Raw genomic sequence first — 21,526 nt, forward strand, 5'->3', positions numbered from 1 at the left:
TTGTTCACATTCCCCAGGCATATTTTGTTAAATACAGTGCAACAAACAGGTTGAAGCAAACAGTATCCACACTGGGGCAGGGTGGGGGAAAGGCAGGTCTCAGATCTAGGTGTAAATTTTAAATAAAATGAACTTAAGCAACATAGTTTTACTTCCCAGAGGAGTTGGCTTACACTACAGATTCCAGCCAATTTCATCTTTAAAAACAGATAGCTCAAACTATAATTTTTAGCACTTTCTCAAGCAATAAGCAGCATGTATTTCTAAAAAGACTGTTAAATTCCATCACCATGATTGATTTTTTTTTTTTTTTTTTACTATTATGTTAGCTATGTCTTACATTATTAAGCATGGAAAAGAAAGTAGCTTTTCTTTTTACTGTTTTCACTAGTTCATTTTCTGGTTGTTTTGGATTTAACAGATTCATTTCAGTATTTTCTATCATTTTTCTAAATATCACCCTGTATAAACCGGATATTAGTGACATGAGTTATGATCTTCAGGAAGGTGAAAAACATAAGCATTGCCAGAAGCTAATGAAGACAATATTCCAACCGGTAGTTGGACTCCATGTACAGGATGAACAAGAGATGACACAGTTCCTTCCTTCAGGGTCCTGATATCTAATTTGGGTGTCTGAAAAAATGAAACTTAGACGGTACAAATACACATGAACAAGCCAGAAGGAAGTCATTTTCTGATAGTTCAATTGCACAAAAAAATCATATCTGTTCTTTTGATTGTCTACCATTTCATGGGTAAACAGGAAAGCAAGATTTGACAAAACAAGTACATATTATATATATATTGCCACGACTTACTCATTCCATTACATCAAATAAGATTTTTAAAAAAGAAACACATTAGAAATTTAATAAGTGTTCCACTTCTTGAAAAGGTGATATCTGAAAGATGATTTAAAGAAAGGTAAGTGAAATTTGCTGGGCAGACAGGGAAACATCACATGAGAAAATCACGAGATTGGTTACTTCAGCAACAATACAACCAGTTGCATTCTGTTGAATTAGTATAACTCTGTAGAGTTATGTTACCTAACCCCATTGAAATAATGCTGGACAGGCAACAATTGCCAGCACTACACTGCTTTATCTTCTAATGATTGTGATACAATGTGTGTTACCAAAAGGTAAACCCACTGAGGGAATAAAAAAAAAAAATCACAAAAACTAGTATGTGAAACATCCTTACAATCCACTGATTCTTTGGGTTCAAATATGAAGGTTCTCACTCACAAAACAGAGGACAAAAAGAAACAGTATGTTGGAAGGAATTCTAATAGTCTTTCATCATAATTTGCTAAATGCCAGAGCATAATCTTAGTAGATTAATCATCTTGTTTGTGCTCAGTATCCAAACAGAACTTCTTGAAATGACAGTACTTCCTCGAAGTCACTGCAAAGTGTATTCACAGCATAACTTAAAAAGAATGGCAGTGGCTTAAGTCCTGAATATACCTCTACTTTAAAGAAAAATTAACATTAAATTAAAAAATAAAAAATTAACATTTTCACTTTGTCTTTAGTGAAACAAAGTACTCAGTAGTGAGAAACAGGTTTATTCCTCCAAAGAAACATTGAGGTTATTAAGTCAACCATGAAGAAATAACAACCTAAAAAAAATAAGTACAGCTAGAGGCCAGCAAGTACAGTACTACTTCTATAGCACTGATAAGGTGAAAATACAAGAGCACATCTCATTCAAGGACATTTCAAAATTTATTAGCATCACTCTGTTGTCAATCTGCAGCACCTCTAGAATCTTTCACAGAAACACTGCCATTTCTTACAAGACAGCCATGTCATGTCTTTCATGACCACCTCCCTGACTCTAGGGCAAGTTTCCATTTTCACCTACTTGCTATAAGAAAGTCTGTAAACACATATTTCTGGGTCATGCAAGGTAACAGGATTAAGTGTAGTATATGAAGACAAGAAGCAAACTACACTAATGAAACTAGATTAAAACAGAAAAAAAAAATCAACAAAAAAAGCATTGCTGTGGGAAAAGTCAGCACCACAGTTCAGGCCCACTGATGAGGTCTGAAAGCTACTTGTGTCTAGAGGGAAAAGAATCCAATTGCTGCTGTAACCCAAACCTCAAAGTCTCTCAGACAGTGACTTTAAACTAATATTCAGATTAAGCCCCTTCTCCAATTACAGGGGCTACTTCAAATGCAGCAACACCAGATTTTGCCATAGAAGTAAAACAAAAAAGCAGAACTGTGTGTGAAAGATAATTCTTTGTAATCTGAGTAGTTTACATCCTCAAACACTTTGGTATTCGTTGGGCATATGGTACAATGGCACCTTCAAACTGTTAGGGCTTAACAGGAAGGGGAGTTTTAAATGCAAAGTTTTAGTGACAAGAAACAAATCTCACCACATGAAAAACACAGTAAAGAGTGGGTTACAGCCTTCAGGATCCAGATCTTGCTAGAATGCTATGTAAAACCAAGCATTGCATTGGTTATTTCAAGCAAATTAGAAGACAGACTAACCTGTGGCTTAAAAAGAAACTTTGTGGAGTCAGGTCAAAACCTCAGGCGGTAGCAAAGAAAAAAGACAAACAAAAAAGGCCAGAGATTAAGCATGAGAGGATAAATTAGTAGTAGGGAAAAAAAGGAACAAAAATACATTAAGAGGAATTGGCATTACACTTCTTCCAAAAATATAATGCTGGGCACTCATTTTATTTCTGAGATACACAACAGTCACCCGCATCATCACAGTTCAAAGCAAGTTACAAAAAAGAAAAGCAATGACATTGCAAATGAGCACCCCCACTACCACTCTGGAAAAACTTAACAATGTAGAGAAATTTAATTCAACTGCTGTCAGAATCGGTGCTGTCTGGTCATTTTTCCTTTACTGAACTTCTGTTTAGTTTTAGTTTGCTTGCCATAGTAACTAGTAATGATGTGACAATATGGCAACATCCTGGAAAAATGAATACATTTTCATCATAAATAATACCAAAGAATGTACAAGATAGAGATTTACCTCTTACAACAGTCACTGATCCAGAAGTGACTTGTTATAAAATTAACTGCTGTTTAGGCAATTAATTCTAATTAGTAATATTAAATACATTCACACATTTATTTACTCATGAGATGGAAGGGTTAGAAAGAAGTCTGTCCATGACATACTGGTCCTCCTGGTGCTATAAAAAGAATGTCTAAAAAGGCTTTAGATATTTTTAAGTTTATTAATAAAACCCTTTTTTTTCTATCAGAAGCAATTTCTTTGTGTAAACAAAATACCAATAACAGTACCTGTACCCACAGACAGTAAATTCATTTAGCAATAGCTTATGTTTCCTTTTCGTTACCAAATACTCATTTATCCACCTTTCAAAAAAGTTTCACTACAAATAAAGGCACTTACATCAGATAAATACTGCTTTCCAGTTATATAATTAAAAAATTAGTCATTTTAGTTTGAGAACCTCAGTAAATTATAAAATATTACTTTTCTTCAAAATTATCTAGCACATTTTAATTTCTACTAGTTCATACTCATAACAGCAGGTTAGTAGCAGTTAAGAGATGAACTGCAATTATACTTTGTTGAGAAAGTGTTACGGATGAGATAGTTTAACATGAAGTAGTTTAGTAGCAAGTATTAAACAAACTAATAAGTTAGAGACAAACTTTGCCCTCTGAGAAGCTAAATGAAAAAGCAACAATAAAGCTTACAGAACTTAGCTCGTACAATTTGCCTTGAAGGCGGTAGATTGGTTCCCTGAAATAGCAAATTACAAAAATGAAGTTTTATTTCAGAAACATTTTCTCATTCTTTTCAACTCCAAAAAAATTAACTTACAAATACTTGTTTATTCTCTTTAAAATAAAAGGTTTAGCAAAGTCCTTTATGCAACAAGTAATCAAGTTTCAAAATCTTATTTAAAACTCCAATTTTTTTCTCCACTTTAGAGAGTTAACATACACTCACAGAATCATTCATTTCATTTGTGTATTTCTGAAGAATCAGATAATTGTCTGTTTTTCCTTTTACGGGACACTCCAAAGTGATGACGGTTGTTGTGTATGACACATGTTCCTGACACAGCTAGATAAAAAGGAAGTCTCTCCTCAAAGGGGAGTGACTATCTTTGAAGGCATTTCAGTGTTTAGACCTTTCAATCTTGTTTTTTTTTATTGTAGTCCAAATAGTGCATTATGTCAAAAATGCTTCTCAACGCTATTCAAGCTCTGGGGGAACCATCACATTCCAGAAATTATGGATCATTTTGACTAACCTCTCAGAAATGACTAGCAACATCTTGGAAGGAGAAAGAAGTTGGATTTCCTTCCCTCCAAAAGACTACTAAGTTTTCAGAAAAAGCTGGAAACCTAATCTATTACAGCAAAACAGGGAAACTTTCAGAAATTAAGTTTATCACCCCATCCCACCCCCCAGTGTGAGGGGTCTACACTCAGTGGTCACATATGGAAATCTTGACCTTTTAACTCTTTAGAATTGTTTGACCCAATTGTACATGAAAACATCAGGAGTGTATTCATTGGAGAAATTATTTAAACAAAAATTGAATGCCTTTTTTTTACTGGAATCACATATACCATTTAAAGAATTTACTAATGTCATAATATTTTCTTTCTGTTTAAGACTTTGCAAAACCCTCAAACTGAGCAAGAATAGATTTTATATCTGTAGCATCTTCATTATTTTAATTTCTTATAAAAAACAAAGGACTGATCCTGAGAGTACTGAGCACCCATGGTCTGCACAGAAACAAAGGAAGAAGCAAAGCTCAGGAGCACTTAGCATCTTGCAGAATCAATCCTATATCGTATGACAAAAAGAAACAATCAACTAGTTTTAATTACTGCATCTCAGAAAAAACATTATTAAACCTGAGACCACTGATCAGTTACATTTTGTTTACTTTGAGAGAGGAGTATGGTATGTAGTCAACATCTTCATGAAGTCAATGGAAGTTTTCAAAAGAGGTAAAGGCAAATCTGCGTTTGCTTGCTGGATTGCCCCTTCACTGTTAAATACACTGTGTGCACGTGAGAACTAGTAACGTATGTATGTAGTATGACAAAGCGCATACAAGCAACTACTCACCAGCATTTTGGATTCTGAAATTCACAAGCTAGCAATTAATGAAAAAATACATTTAGGTGTAACATGAGAGATTCAATATACTGAATAGCATGGGAGGGAAGACACTAACCAGCAGTGCAAACAGTAGCAGAGTCATTAAAAATAAATTATGACAATAATGAAAGTCAGGTAGCTCTGAAAAAATTAGTAAAAAAGGGGAGATGATATATCGTCTGTATGTTTCAAGCAGATAACGTAAATTACACATTTACAACAAATAAATGCAGCCAAGAAAAACAAACAGCTTGTATTAACTAGCACATGCCATTATCCGTTCTCTGTTAGGTGCCTACCTGATTTCCCACTGCACTTTTGTTAACCTGACTGCTTCTTTGTTGGGCACTAAGGAAAGTAGAGGAGAAAAGTTATTCTGAAGAAACTCAAAAACTAAACCAGTTCCTGAGCAATAGATTTTGGCAGTAAAAGTTTCTTACTATTCCAGCATTGAAAGCTAGCATAACAAAGAAACACAGCAAAATCATTACATATAAATGTATCTTTCAACTACTTTTTCTTACAGTGTATGAATATTTGCGTGCTTCACACAGGAAAGACATACACAGCAGATGTCCTGTGCTAATTTTGTTCTCTTTAACTTCATCCTACTTAACTTGGTAAAGTTACTAACAGCACAGAGAAGTTACAGTTCATATGAGTACTTTGGAAACATTAGCCTCTATAAATATTAAAAAGAGACAAAAGGCAAGGCATTTCTGTTGTTTAAAGGAGTTCATCAAAATCCTCTCCTGTCAGAGACTCCTTAACAGCTTTATCCTTACAGCCCATTTTGGACAATATTCTAACATTTATATACATTTTGTGGGTGTAAATACATAACTGATGGATGAAGCCACCACAAAAACTGGTTCAAAAAGCTGGAATCTTAAAAGAACAGAACATATTTAAAACGTATTCAGAATATTTTGCTCAGTTATTGAACTCTGGTAATTCCTATTCCGGAAACAAAACACACTCCTGTCTCAAAAAACATACAAGTTGCTATTAATTCCAAAGGCATTTGCATTATGTGGTTTGTGTTAGACCACACAATTAAAATATTACTGGAAAGAGGAAAAACGTGTTCAAATAGCAGGCAATAGCTACTAAACCACCAGACTGGCTTCTGGTGACAGCAAGTTTTGTTTGGACAAGATAATACCATTTCAGTAGGCATTGATTAAGTGATGGGGGGGAAGGGCTTAAAAATATATATATATATAATCTACTCAATCAGCTACATCAGCTACAAACATTGCTGTGAAAAAGTGAGACATGCTTGGATCACAGCCTACAGGCCCAATCCTGCAACTGTTTTGTGCACAGCTGCTGTTCTAAAGAATTACTGAAGCACCAAGTCTAGCCTCATCCCAGCTCTGATCCTGTATTTAAGATCTCACCCGATCAAATCAGCAGTGCACTTGCTCTCAGTGTGACAATCCACAAACCATGCTTACTACACATGCCTATTTGCTAAGCTTTGCTCTGAGTCACCTAGATACCTGTGACAAAATTACATTGCATGTCTCCAGTGCCTCATCTGGACTGCATAAATATGGTGTATAAATTATAGTTAAATAACTTGCACACATAAAACATTCGCCCTTCACCAACACTGACCTGTTGTTCCAGAAATGCATAGAAGATCACTTCAGAAAAACTAATTGCTGCTCTTGTGGGTCATTTTTATTCTATTACCTTAGGGAAGTTAATTAAATAGGCAGCTGACATTGTACTAAGAAAGTCACTTCTTTTTAAACAAAGCTCAGCAATTGGTCCTTTATTTACTGTTCTGAATACAAATTACTCTTCCTGCAGATTGAAGCATGTAGCTATGCTTTGCTTACACCAACTGGAAACAAACTCAGTCCTAATATTTTACCACTCATTCTGCTAAACAAGACAAACATTAATACTCTAAAATTTCAGAAAAGTAAATATGTTTCTTTGTAATTATTGTAAGAGCAAAATTGTTCTAAATATTGGCATTCTTAAATCATTTTGAGGTGAATTCACATTGCATTGTACCTGTCTGGGGCTCTGCAATGCTGCAGAGTATTTTGATGTGTCTTGTGCTCTCATTCTTTCCTATGAACGTGGCTAGCAGAACTCATACCTCTAAAACATTGCAGTGACATGAGACAACTGGTTAGGATGTTCAGAAAAAGAAATGAAACACTACAGCATATGGGGAGACTATAGTCCCGGATGTTTAGATATTGCTATATATTTCATTATCTGGTTCTAACATATAGTTGCTGTAAAAACAATGTGATTATAGCTTAAAATGTGTATATTAATGAGCTAAACAGTAAAAAACTTTAAATTCTAAATTGTTCTTAGCTATCCAAGTTTCATCTTCCAGTTGAGCACACTTCAATAGAGATACTTGCCTTCCCATCAGTTTCTATAGAAATACTTTCTTAAACTTAGCATATTCAGTGAACTTAGGGAGGAATTGTCATTTGTTATCTCTTTATACTCCTCACACAGAGCCAGGGAATTTCCAGGTCTGAAGTGCAAAAAGAGGAAGAAGCTTTCCCATGAAACTGAACTTGGGCATTGCAGCTCCTTGGACAAAATGCAGGAGTGAGGACAACAGACTGAACTCCAGTCCTCAGCAGCAACATCCATGAAAGAGATTCTTCCAGGGATAATGAGATAGCTCCAGATAAATCTGACAGTCCAGAATCTAAACTATAAAGTAGGGGAATTTCCAGCTTGACATAACAACAAAGAAACAAACGAAAAAAACCCACCTCACAAACATGTTCCACAGTGAGCACAGGCAGGCATTGGAACGGGCCCCATAGTGAGTCTAGGGAATCTCCAGTTTTGGAAGTTTTCAAAATCTGGACAAAACTCTAAGCCATCTGGTAGGAACTCAACGTTGACCCTCCTCTGAGCAGCACACTGGACTAAATGACCTCCCAAGTCCCTCTCAAACCTGAATTACAATTCTATATGCTGTCTATACATACACAAACACATACAACGTATATATGGAGTGTTTTTAGCAGACTTTTCCCTGTTGGAAAACGATGAAGAGGAATAAGTAGTATGCAGGTTGTTATCTTGACCTCTAGAAGGCCAGCTACTATTCCTACAACATCCTGTCATTTTTCAAGAGAAGTGACAAGGGGTTCTAGGATCTGCAAACAATACCATAGAGATTTGTTCAAGCCAAACACAAACAGTGCCTGGCTTTGCCTATTTCTTTCCTAGATTACTGTATCCCATTTTAAACCTTCACGGCATACTGCCGAAGACATGTACTTTCTTCCACAGTGATATCTAGAATAGGTCCTAGTATAACATGTAGTGTGGTGCCAAAGTTGGTTGCCAACATCACACACAGACGAAACCTGCTGACATAACAGTTTCTAGAGCCACAAATATGGCACGAACATAACTGAAAAAAAAATATTTGTTCTTCAAAGAGTGAAGACATCTCCAACAATTTAACTAGCATCAAAATGTTTATACAAAGTCCTTTAGGCACAACTTGCTGGAAACTAGGAGAATATTCTGGAGAATATTCTCACAGTCTTTTCAATTAAGTGAGAACTGTCAAATTGTGCCCTGGAGGGCATTCTGGTACTATTATCCTCTACAGCCAAACAGCAGGCACACTTAAATTCAGCAATAGCCATTACTCTTGGCAACACTATTTCATACACTGTTTTACAGCTCCCAAAATATTCATCGGCAGCAGTGTGGAAAACCCTCCAAAATTATACATTTCTGTGCTCCTAAAATGGATATAGTGAGGGCATCAGGCTTCCAAAGCTGTTTCCAGAGATTCATGTTATTCCAGATCAAGACATAAGTTTGAGCTCCAGTAAAACCAGGCTTGTGAACTGCGGAAAGAATGCCCTCTATAGCTACAAGTGCACAGAGTTCAGCACTGCATATACTGAGAAAGAACATCTCTACTGCCACACTTCAGGGTTTTGTTTTTTAGACTTAGTAAAAAGAAAACCACTAGTGTCTTTTAACAGATTCTTTATATACATACTTTGCAAAGCCAATGAAGTCTTCATGATTGGTGTTGATGTAAGATACCTGGATATCAATCAACAGCAGTACCTATTATGGGAGAGGGGAGACCAGTAAGAGGGTCAGGGAGGTGGTGGAGAGAGATTGAGGAAAAAAGAAGGGAGAGATGAACAGAACTTTGAGTTTGCTGCATTATTAAATGTTTCTTTCATAATTATTCAAACTAAAAGCAACAATATTTCCTAAACATGACCACTGCGATTTCTGTGCTTGTTTCATAAGCTAGACTACAGAAGAGTGATTCCTGTCCTGTCCTTTACCTGACAGACCTCATTTTTACCAACGAGGCTGTTGCTCACTTCATTAAGGCTAACTACACATGGCCAGAAGAGTTTAACAATATGCAGCACAGGTTCTAGCTCTACATTTTGCAAGTTAAGCAAAACAGTCTATTTGTACCATTCCAGTCAGACTAGCAATAAACATAAGATCAGTGTATCGTTTTCTTTAGGTTCTGCATTAAGCAGTAGTAGGTAAGCTAGTCATTTCCCAGAAAATTATTAGTCCTGATACTAAAGAGCTATTTTGGTGCACAAATAAGAGTTGAGAAATGGGCTAGTCAATGAAACAATAAATTGTTTATAAAAATATTTTAACTTATCATTTGTTGATCCTTCAATATTCCAGAGAAAGAATTTAAATTAAACTTCACAATCTAACCAGAGAACTTGATAAGATATTGGAGAAAGCTCACTCTATTCCACATTTGGACAGCTTCTTGAACATGCCCAAGACTGAAGGAAACCACAGCTGCACTTTTCCCACTGTATTTTCAGACTTCCACTTCTCAGCAGGGAGCAAGAAACCTAACCAATCAATTTCTTAAGAAATCTGGCTGAATACATAAGAAAGAGGAAGCATTCTAGCATCTTCTCCTACTCTTATTTAAAGCTTCATAACAAAACTAATAGTATAAAATTGCATAATTATCCAATCCAATTCACCTGCTAAGCCTACGCCTCAGGGACAGCAAATTATCAGTAAATGCTATTGCCAGACCATGGTGGGCAAGAACATTTGGATGGATACGCCTCAGCAATGACCACTTCACAGAAATAGAAGGCTCTATGCTCCCCCCCTCAAAAAAAAAAGAGTTATCTAACAAAATAATCCCACCAATTTCCTTCCAATCACTTACACCCCTTACTGGGCCCTATCAAGGCATCGCACTGCTGTGCTTTTGAGTAAGAGCTAACCACTAGACAATAAGTTTGCCTGGTTTCTTTTCTTCAGCTTTTGATCTCCTCAAAGCATACACAATTACTTCTACGCAGCTCCACAAACATGGCATCATTCCCAAATTCTTCAACATTTACAAACGATACCAAGAGCCTCATCCAAAGCAAAATATAGTGAAGATTTAACATCTAGTTCTTACCTCTCAGAATTTCCTCAATAGCATTTTAATTTATTAACAATAACTGCTAACAGCATAAATAATTATGTGAATATGTGACAATAACCTATTTGACCAATTCTTGGCATTTACAAAAAGCTGGTATTTTGTACTTTGTTCTGGGAACTTGCCAGGTATGTGCGCACAATGAAGAATGGAATAATAAGACAAAAAAAGACTCAATTATTCTAAGCAACTTTTATCTTCTTCCAAATTTTGAAATAATTGGGTGTGCTAACTAGAGCTCCCTGCAGGCACAAGACCAGCAAATACAACTGTTTAAAATTACTGTTAAAACTACATTCACAGTACAAACCAACAGAAAAGAAGCAGGACATGCTGCACAGTTCCCCAGCTTGCACAGGAACATGACTAGGGAGCCAGGAATACAGAACTACGCAGTAGTTCTGCCTAGCCCTGCTTCCCCCAAATATTTCTGCCATCCAACTCTGCACTCTCCAGACCATAATTCCTGCTTCTACTTCCAGTAGATTTTCTCACATGTAATCTAAGCTTTGAAGATTCCTGGATTTGAGTGCTTGGCTGGTTGATGAATGTTCTTAGAGAGGTTGCTCTGATGATAACTTTTTTTTTTAACTTCAAGAGTTCAACTTTCAACATGTACACTCAAGAACATGGAATACGACTGATCAAATTTTTGAAAGCCTGAGTTTAAAATACCACAGCTCAAAATCATCAGCTTGATAGCAGTCCATTCCTTTTAGAGAAGCTACAGGAGAGAGTCTTTTTCTGGTCAGTTTTAGAATCCAAAGTAGAAATTGTCTTATCGATCTTCAGATTTGAGAGACTGATTTTCAAAGCACAGAATAGCCCTTGGCCACTAACATGGTCAGCTCCAGTGGTTCTGCATTACACACCTCAGCAAGCCTGCTGATATGATCTGAGAGAGACAGGCCAAGTTTCTCAACCTGCATGCTGACACCACTGTTTGATAACCCAGGATGTCAACAGCGATGTTTGCCTGAGCTTCTACATCCGCTACATGGCTTGTCACCCCCTCAAGTGTCTCAGTACAATTGCTTGTGGGCCCAACTGTAAATAGAACATGGGACTGGTTTGTTTAAAAGTCTGCTGGGAGTTGGTGTGTGTGATGGAGAGGAATTCTTCACAATCTTACTACACTTTGTATGCAAGAACTTTCCTAACATAGCACAAAAATTCTCCAGGAGAACTCTTCTCCACACATTTCCCCAAACTGTTGAATCCCTTACTTATTCTCACCTGATCCTTGGTCTTCTCTTCTCTTTCACGAATGTAGCCAGCAACAATTCTTTCTGTTTCTTCACACAGCCTTGGATACGTTGCCAGCTGAAAAGCAAAAAAGAATAGGGAGTTACATCCGCAGGGTGACTTCAGTAGAATACAGACAGGGGAGTCTCCAGCTTTCTTTTTTGGAGAAAACCAAGTGTTATAAGTGCTGGTACTAAAAAAATGACTGCACTACAAACCAAGCCTTACTTCCTAGTAATGGCGATTTTTGAGAAAGCCCTGGAGAGATCTAAACCCCTGGATTGTTTCTGTGCTTTCACTCCATAGAACTTTCAAGAGGAAGACAATGATTCTGGAGGTGTGAGCCTTTTCAGACACAAGTTTTTGGAATAAAGCAACTGTGACACTGAAATCCTAATACTTTCAGCTCTTTTCTTTTGTCTGGATATGAAGTAAATGTCTCCAAAAACGTAAAAAGGAAAGACAGAAGTTGATCCATAAAAATACATAAAGAAAGCAGACTAAGACAGCTTTCTTTCTGTGTTGGGATTTGCTATAAAGAGAAGTCTGAATAAAAGCAGTCTTTACATACAGTATTTAGTAACACCTTAATTCACCCACACCTCTAAGAAATACCCAGACTGTTGCTTTATCAGATCAGTCTACTGGGTTTTTTTGTTTGTTTCTTTTCTTTTCTTTTTTTTTTTTTGTTAACTTATGCACTCCAATTTCTTGTTGGACACTCCAAACTTTGGGTCAGCAGTAAAAGACTCCAAATGCAGATCTGGGATAAGAGGTCAGAAAGGGCTGACTGTTCTTGCATGCTGCATACCACTTTAGCATGTTGCATGTTCCTTGGATGGATATATAAAATACAGTATCATGATACATATATACATGTGTGTATGTATATATACATACACACACACACACACTTGTATCACGCTGCCAATACAAATCTTCACTGATGCTAATATGAAGGCACAAGGTAAAGGTTTTTCCCCTAAACATATACATTCTGAAAGTTGGTGCAGATAGCACAGTAATAAAGCTTCAACAGCTAAAGCACAAGTAGTCAACCATTCTAAGAGGGGGAAAGTGTACTCCAAATAAGTTATACTTTACTTAACTGCCCAGAAATCACATAAATAAGAAAAGCTTCCAATCCCAAACTACTTTATTGCCTACTACTTTATTTATTTTATAGCAAATTTTTAAATTGGTAAATATATTTATCTTCATCTTGTTCAGTCATCCTACTTAGACACATCAACTTAGATACTGCAGCCACTATGGGTATTATCAATAAAATGCATACTTGAATAGTCTGGAAGAGAAATTAAACAGAAGAAAAACAAAACATAGGCTTGGATGCAACCTCTAAATATCCAGCACGCTCTGAAAGAAGTGCTATGCTACAAGTGTATTAACTCAAGAGCAGCTGAGCGGGGTACAGTTTATAGTACCCACAGGCAAACCCAGTTTATCAGCCTTGTGGTGAGGGGTCTCCACATCTCTCTTCCCCTCCTGTGTCTGTAATTAAAGCACTGCTCTGCAAAGTGTCTTGTTCTTTGAAGGCGCCACCTTGTGGCAGCATTTGTACTGCTCAAGAATGGTACTTCACAACACGAACAGCAAAATAGTCACAGTAAGTTTAGCCAATAGCACTGGGAAAGAATTCACACAAGTAATTAAAGTGGCACATCTTCCAAAATTTGAAAAAAGTGGGAAAAAAACTCTAGAATCTCAGGTCAAAATATTGAAGAGAGTCTTCTTCTCAATGATCTTTGCCAAAAGTCTGTCATCCTTTCCTGGTTTTGAGAAAAGCTCATTTAGCAGCTCAATGGTACAAAAAAGTTGAATTATTCAGAGAATAAGGCAGAATACTTCTCAAGAACCCCAGCAGACTCGTGCTCACATCCCAGAACTACTCTTCTAGTTGCTACTATTAGGGTGCCCTGTATTCCAAGATGGTGGGAAAGCCACAACAAGAAAATGCAAAACAGACATAAAATCAGCCAGTTAAAGACATTTACAGTTCTTTATACTGGAAGCAAAGAAGTCCATGAGAGTCAGTGGGACCCTCCAGAATATCCCACAGCAAAGGCAGAAAAAGATAATGCTCCAGATAAGTGAATTACTGTATTTACAAATGACAACTTTACTATGTAGAGGTAGTACAAAAGAAAAAAAGAAAAATATTCCCTCCAGGTCAATGAAGTACACTCAGTTGATTTCTGATTACTGCATTCGTTCAGCTTCCTATATTTCATATCAACGTCTGACATTCTTCCTTAGTTACAACTGGAAGGGGGGAAAAAAGCTTGAGGTTCATTCTAGAAGCATAATCAAACCCAAGCACACACTTCAGGAAACCCCTTCCCATATACTCATAGCACACCTATGATTAGTTTTGATAAACTGATGTTAATTTATTATATTTGTGGGATCTTGAGTTATATTTAATTGATGCATACAACTTTCCCACAAGGAAAGTCAATACACGACAGTTCTTTCCACTTAGAAGTTCAACATTTATGTGCAACAAACTCATCCTTCAACACTTTAATGCAAGAGCATTATCAAGTACAAAGGAGAAGAAATCTTCCTAGCATTCCACTTCTAACTTCTTGACAGTTGGAGATCAGAAGTTTCGGGCTTGTGTGTGAAGAAAGCACAGAAAAAGTTTAGTGTCTCCCTTATATACCAAAGAAATGTGGTGCTACCCAGTAAAATTTCAACACAGACAGAGCATTTTTTCCTCAATATATCTACTCTCAGAATACATTTGTGACTTTCGCTCCAGAAAGATTTCATGGTTTATTCCTACATGCATTATAAAATAAAGCTTTAGAGTGCGATCTTTTTTCTACAATTTGTATATAAGCAGAATTGCTGCCTACATTCCATTTGCAGCACCAGTAGAAATAGGGTTATAAAGAGGAAACTAGGGGCAACATCTGACTCAAAAACTCAACTGCCTGGTATGCAGAGTCAAAACACAGAAATCAAAAAAATGAACATTTTCAGCATTACATTGTTTTGAGTTTAGAAGAAGTCATAATCGCATTAGAGCATCTTAATCTGTTCCGCAAGTGACTGAATACAAAATTTATTTTAATACTATAAAATGCAAAACAGGCTTATCTACTGTATCATTCCATACCAATTTATTTGGCAAATTACCTTTTTAGTGCACTTCTTGACAGTGTTGATTAACTCTTGCATCACCAGATCCACACTTTTTAAGCAAGGTCCTTTCAGCTTCACTATCTGTTTTTTAACAATAGCCTCAAATGCCATGTCTGGAGTAAACAAACCTGTTCTGTGGACATAACAGAATATGCAAGTCAGTAACACAGATATCATGCAAAGAATATTTTCTACTGAACTGCTCATACCTTCAGAGACTTGCAGATTAATACAACAATATTCCTATACAAACAGTCTTCCACAGCACTCAATTTACTGGTTTCTCCTTAAAAACAAAGTTTCATTGTGGAGTAAGAATATAGAAACATGCACTGCTATTTGAAGATAACAATTTCAGGGCTTCGAGCTCACCAAGTCACCTTGCTAGTATTTCCAACAGAGCATTTCCTATACAAGTAGCATGAAGAACTTTTTCCAAAAGACTAAGAATGGCAAAGCTTGTAAGCAACAGTTTCAAAAGAAATTAAGTGCCCACAAGCAGGTAGAGAGTGTTTGGGGGGGGCACAAATCCTCAAACCCAGGCCTTTTGAAATATGTTCTATTGTTAAAAGGACAAAAAAGGGTAAACGGGTATGCATCTGAAAGTCCCCCCAAAACAGACTAATCATTCCAAAACAATTAAACCATTCCAAAGCAAATATTTCCTCCTCCCAAACCTAATAAACTGTAGATATATGCACAGAGTGAAACCTTAGTAAACTCATCTGCAAATCAGTCACTTCAAGACACAGTCAAGTATGAGGGAAGGTAAGGCAGCGCAAGGAGCCTCCCGGACAACAACATAAATTGAAAGTTCTTTTCCACTTCAAGGCACAAGTTTTCCCTCAAAGACTTATGATTTTTCAGAAATACTGGCTCAAGAGCTTGGAAGGATTCCAGATCAGGACTCTGACATGACACATTCCGAATCACCGTATTTAGGATTCTCAGACCTGGATGGTGTGGCTCTGATACTATGAAAACTGAAAGACAGATTTGATGTTCCAAGACCAGAGTAAGATACAGTTCAACTGGCACCTGCTTGATCTTCCAAAGAATTCTTGAATTAAACATAAAGTGGAAATGGAAAGGAAAATATAACCCCAGAATGGAAAAAGATTTAACAGATGCAGGGTCACACCTCTGGACCAAAACTGCAGATACACACAATTCCCCTTCAGAACAAAGAGAGCCTTTTGAAGAATTCCTGTGCTTTCATAATGCCAACATAGCCAAATTCTTGGAAAAAAACTTTATTAACGAAACAAATTCTAGAAGACATTGTCTCTGCCAGGCTGCTTTCCATTTGAATGGAAAGCCAGAGATACAGCACCACACAGAAGGCACTACCTTCCAGACTTGACAGTTTCTTGGTAGAAATGGTCAGGAGTGATCTCTGCCCTTTAGTTAACACAAACTCTGACCTTCGGATGTCTGTCAAGGTCTGACCTTAACTGTCACTGACTTGAGAACAAAGTTACCAAAGAGACAAATTGTAGAGCCTTTAAACCTTAATTTCTTTGGTTTCTAAATGCCTTTTACCAAAAGATGGTGCAGATGGACCCCTAACATGCACCTGAAGACAAAAATTAATTTCAGACAAGACCAGACGAACACTGTTATACCTTTAAAGCCTGAAACTGTTTGAGGTAATGTGTTGCTTTGCACATTGTCTTTCACATTTCCGTATATCATCTGCATGATGACACTAGTTTGCTCATTTTAAGCCTAGATAAAAAGCTAGTATTAGGCTATAGGTATAAGCAAAAGCCACTTACAAACATACGCTTATGTAATTTCAGCTAAGTTATAACATTCACTGGAAAGTTTCCATGTTATCCCTGACAGAAGATGTATACAGTCTCTTGAAGCTCCGGTAGTCTCTCAGAGCAAAAATAATATAGGGAAAAAAAGACAAGAAAAATAAATTTTCTACAGCAGTAGATAAATGAAGGAATTCAATCTAATCTAGTCAATAAACAGAGAACAGGTAGGCAGAAGCTCTTATCTAATGCCAGGAGGTGGACCTGCAAGCTTTCGGCTCTCAGAAAGGCAGCAGTCTTCAGCAAGAATTAGCACAATTCATTCAGAGCTAAAAACTGACTTTGCTGGTCCACTGTTGATGCATGCTACATTTTGATACTTAGTCTCCTCTTGTTCTAGGTGATGAATTTTACGAAAGATAAAATGGAAGAAAGTTTTATAGGAGTCTGACTATTTGTTCTCATAGCTCAAATGGCAGTGAACTTGACTTTATCACCACTCTCAGACACAGACACAAACAGAATTATAGCTTCTTTTTTAAAAAGCAGTGAGAATTACTTCTGGTAGGAGTCCTGAGGTAAAAAGGCGGAAAAGCCTAAGGAAAAAGCTCCGCAAGGCACTGTTTAACGAAAAGAACTAGGAAGTTGATAAAGCATCCAAAATAGCTAGAAGCATAAGCCTAAAGTGTGGTGGAAAATATCTGAGATGACGATTGTTTAATATCTAGACACATTTGCCTGAAGGACCCTGGGAGAAGCCAGCCATATCATGACCAAAAGAGGTACAGAGCATGTCATGAACAAACACTACTGAGTAGGACAGCATTTGTTTAAGAATTTACTTATTTGATGTTTTGTGGATACTTTGTTATCAACAGTTGAGCAAATTTCATGCTGACATCTTTGACATGTTGACCCATTGGGAATGCTACTGGAATTTGGGATGTTACAACTGTTACAGTTGAGTGAAGTTCTTCTTAAAAGGCTGACTGTTAGATATGATCATCAGATGTCAAATTTTAAATACGAACACGTGGCCTTGAACATCATTTACTTCTAGAGGTTTCTGACTTTTCCACAGAGGGTTTGTGTACTACCAAGCAAAATTAAAATGCTTCTTTGTGACTTTTTAATCTTTTCATTGGAGGAACAAAGTTCAACGTACAAACTAAAAATCCCCCAAGTGAGTCACTATGCCAGCTTCCCCCAAGCCACAGTCATTATAAGCAAAGTTTCACTAAATGCTTTGTTCTCTTTCAGTATTGTCTTTCACGCATTCAAAACTTCTTATAGGATTTGCAGCTGATACTAAATTTAACTGATAGGGCAATTAAAAATAAGCAGAAAAGGGAAAGCTAAGAATTGCTCCACTGTGAATGCACAGCAGCAATCAATTACACAAATTCCAACAGCCTTGATGCAGTGGAAATCTGGTGTTATATTGGAAGCTAAAGTTACATACTTTAGCAGGAGCAAGAAGTGCTACCAGGAAAAAAATATATATATAGTAGTCATTGATCTTCTCTGTAGAATAATTTCCCAAGAGTTCCAAGCAAGTTAAACCTCTTTACACAAAGTAACTGTCTGTCAAAAATACCAATCTGGAAAAGTGAAGTATGAAAAACTGGAAGAAAAAAGTCAGGCACTAAGAGCAGTGAGTTTGTGATGTAACACAACAACAGGCAGCAAGTGTATCCACAGATTAAAATAGACAACACCTTCTATAATGTATATGAGCTCATGAACACAGGAAGCACTTGCCTGATACCATGTATGTTCTTGATTGCATAACTTATTTCTCTCCGCAGTTCTTTCTCATTGAATTCCATCTAAAGAAACAAAAATATTTGAGATCATATTAACGATAGCTCTTAAATAAATAAGAAATTACTACTTTTCCCAATGTAACTGCAAAATAGACAAGTTCAACTGGTAAAATATTGATTTCTAACTATGCTAAACATGAAGCACAACTATTTTAACACTAAGACTACAGGCAGCAGCAAAGATTGTTGCAAATTATGCACCCTTCCATTCTAGCCACACTAATGGCTGGAATGATTTTGCAGAACATCAAGACAAACATGAGATGACACAGTGAACCAGAAAAAGCATTTGAAAGATACAGCTTTTCTAAGCCAGGTTTCCTAAAGCAGTGTAATTTCTTTGATTATGTTCTTTGTCTATCCTCCCCTTCCTGCCCTACTATTTTTAAACCAAATTTGAGAGAGTAGTAGTCTATCAAGTACCCATAAATTTCTTGGCACATCAGCTAGCAAGATCCAAATTAGATTTACCATGAACAAAAGGGTTATTATTTAGGCCCAACTCTTATCTGTTCTGTTGCCCTGCTAGCTAACCTACATATTTAAACCCTGGAAGCAGCCACAACCCTGGCTGACATTTATCCAACTGAAAGTTAGGGAATATCAAGGGAGCTCAGTATAAGACAGGTGAAAAAGCAGCTTAGAAACAAGAGGCAGAAAGAATAGAAACTAGAAATACAATAGTGTACAAGGTAAGGAGAAGCTGAAGTCATTGCGTTGCAAGAGAAAGTGAAATAATATGTAATGCAAATCTGTAAGAAATTAGCTTTCATTAGTCCACAGCCCACTGAACATCAGCTTATTCTGTAAACCAAAGGATGGACAGGTATGGGGAGATGTACTGGAGGAGGGTGGGGTGGAGAAAGATAGCTCTGAACATGAAATCTACTTCTCTCCCCTCTTCCCATCATAAAAATATGGGACTGAAAACTGGCTTTGTTTTATGCTCAGAAAACAAAAAGTAGAGAAGTCAGAAAATGGCTATTCTCCACAAGTCTCGTTTTAGTATGTACTAGCTACTTGAACACAGCAACCTAAATTATACCAGCTGCAGTTGCTTCCCTGCCCCATCTAAGCAGAATGAGGAGGTCAATTGCATTAGAACAACAAACATACAAACAAACAAGGCAAGGAAAATAGTACGAGCTGGGACCATAGTTAAAATCTAAATATTGTCTTTTGCAATTCTCAGGTCTTAATATTCTTAACTATAAAAGAAGTATCTCAATGATCATTTAGTGTAATTTGTTACTCAATTAAAAGCATGTTCTTCCAATCAAACCTTCTTTGCTTTACTTCTATCAACACGCACATAAAAATACACATAAAAAACAGAAAAAACAGGAAAATAAATACCTTCACTAGTTCAAAAGGAAAACGTTCATGGAAAATCCGATTGATTTTCGCACCTCCTGAAAGTTCTAATGTGTCAACCTGATCTCCTGATCCTTCAATTCTTTTTTCAAAGTCCACTGAAAACTGTTGGACCATCCTAAAATTTCAAAGGGTGAGAAATAAACAAACAAAAACATTTAAGCATGTCAACTACCAACCCCATATTTCAGTATTATGTGACTAGTACTGCCCAACTGAAACACGTTTGGGAGTTGACAAGACTATCTGTAACAACAATTCATTCAGTCAAGTTGCCAATTCAAGGTGCTACACTTACTCACAGTCTTTGTAAATCCAGTCCTTTACATCTGCACAATTCTCAACCGTCACAGAGCATAGCTCCGTATATTATTTTCTTTCTTCATATTTTTTAAATACTTTTTATGAAACTGTATGTTAAAGTCAACTATAAATATAACAGGGTAAAAAGTTACATTCCTGATTTTAATCAGAGATGACAAAATTGTAAAAACGACAACCATTTTCTACATACACTTTTTAGAAAAGAATAAGTGATTGCAATCTGAAGCAAATAAAAGTCTTTAGGTTTAAGCTATAACACTTAGAATTTATCAGATAGAAAAGCACATCCACATTTAGATGCTATTAAAGAAACTGCAGAGCTCAAAGGCACAGACAAAAATTGCCAGTCTTACGATGAAAAACATCCTTTGAGGAGAGCTCACTTCTCTGCAATGCACTTTTGATCTAAGATCTTTCAAAAAGATAGTTAATAGTATGATGTGAATCAAGTCTCTAAGCTGATCCTGTACTGGAAGATTTGGAAGAGGTGACCAACAAACTTACTTTCCCATGACAAAACTGAGGCAGCCCAAGAAGCAGTACTAACAAGTCAACGTGGCAGCTATCAGTACCATAAGCTCCAGCTTGCCTGGTTATGCCTAGACTTCGGCAGCAGAAGCATTTAGAAAAACACTCAGGAGAACTCCTCCAGTTACAGAATAGTCAAGGATAGCCCAACAATTTTTTTTTTTAAATTAAAGTAAGGACAGGTGATTGGTCATAAAACTTGAAGTGACAGCTGCCAAAAAGTAACATTGCGCATCAACTGTGCTTAAATCCCAGGTATCTGTATAGCCTAGGTTAACAGGGTTATAGAAATAGTGTAAGTGCAGAGCCTCAAACTGAACTTATGAAGAGGATTACAGAAACCTAATATCATCTTATAGGTAGGGGTGGCAAGTTTTATTTTCTTATAGGCATTATGGAACTTGCTCTTGAGTGTCAGAGGAAAAGGTTTCTAGATATGTTATTTTCCACATGAAAAAAAAAGGGTTTCTTCAAAAAGAAAAAGCAAAAATGAGGACAATTTTTACTGCCAGAAGAAGTTAATTTCTCCAATAGCATCTACATATGATGAAAGAATTAGAAAAATTATGCAGAGAAGTAGCAAGCACAACGAGTTAGGTTGAAATGAAATTAAACTCATTTTCCTTTAGAAAGTGCTACAGCAGTAGAAGCAGTATGAGATGTCAGCAAACCTAACAATTCAAT

At 36.6% G+C, this 21,526-nt stretch overlaps 1 protein-coding gene across 7 annotated transcripts in view; it reads right to left on the minus strand.

Moving 5' to 3' along the window:
- Positions 1-21,526, minus strand: part of DNM3 (dynamin 3) — a 183,586-nt gene that overhangs the window by 127,884 nt on the left and 34,176 nt on the right. For 5 of the 7 annotated variants that reach the window (XM_062580964.1, XM_062580961.1, XM_062580959.1 and 2 more), the window contains 7 exons: positions 19,973-20,108; positions 18,552-18,619; positions 15,022-15,160; positions 11,848-11,934; positions 9,169-9,239; positions 5,447-5,495; positions 3,735-3,764 (listed from right to left, as the gene is read on the minus strand). In XM_062580964.1, the coding sequence (XP_062436948.1) occupies positions 3,735-3,764; positions 5,447-5,495; positions 9,169-9,239; positions 11,848-11,934; positions 15,022-15,160; positions 18,552-18,619; positions 19,973-20,108 (580 nt within the window). The remainder of the gene's footprint in view (positions 1-3,734; positions 3,765-5,446; positions 5,496-9,168; positions 9,240-11,847; positions 11,935-15,021; positions 15,161-18,551; positions 18,620-19,972; positions 20,109-21,526) is intronic. The other 2 variants (XM_062580960.1, XM_062580962.1) reach the window with 2 other exon arrangements.

The sequence above is a fragment of the Rhea pennata genome, chromosome 8 (genome assembly GCF_028389875.1).
Source record: "Rhea pennata isolate bPtePen1 chromosome 8, bPtePen1.pri, whole genome shotgun sequence".
In the NCBI taxonomy this organism is placed as follows: Eukaryota; Metazoa; Chordata; class Aves; order Rheiformes; family Rheidae; genus Rhea; species Rhea pennata.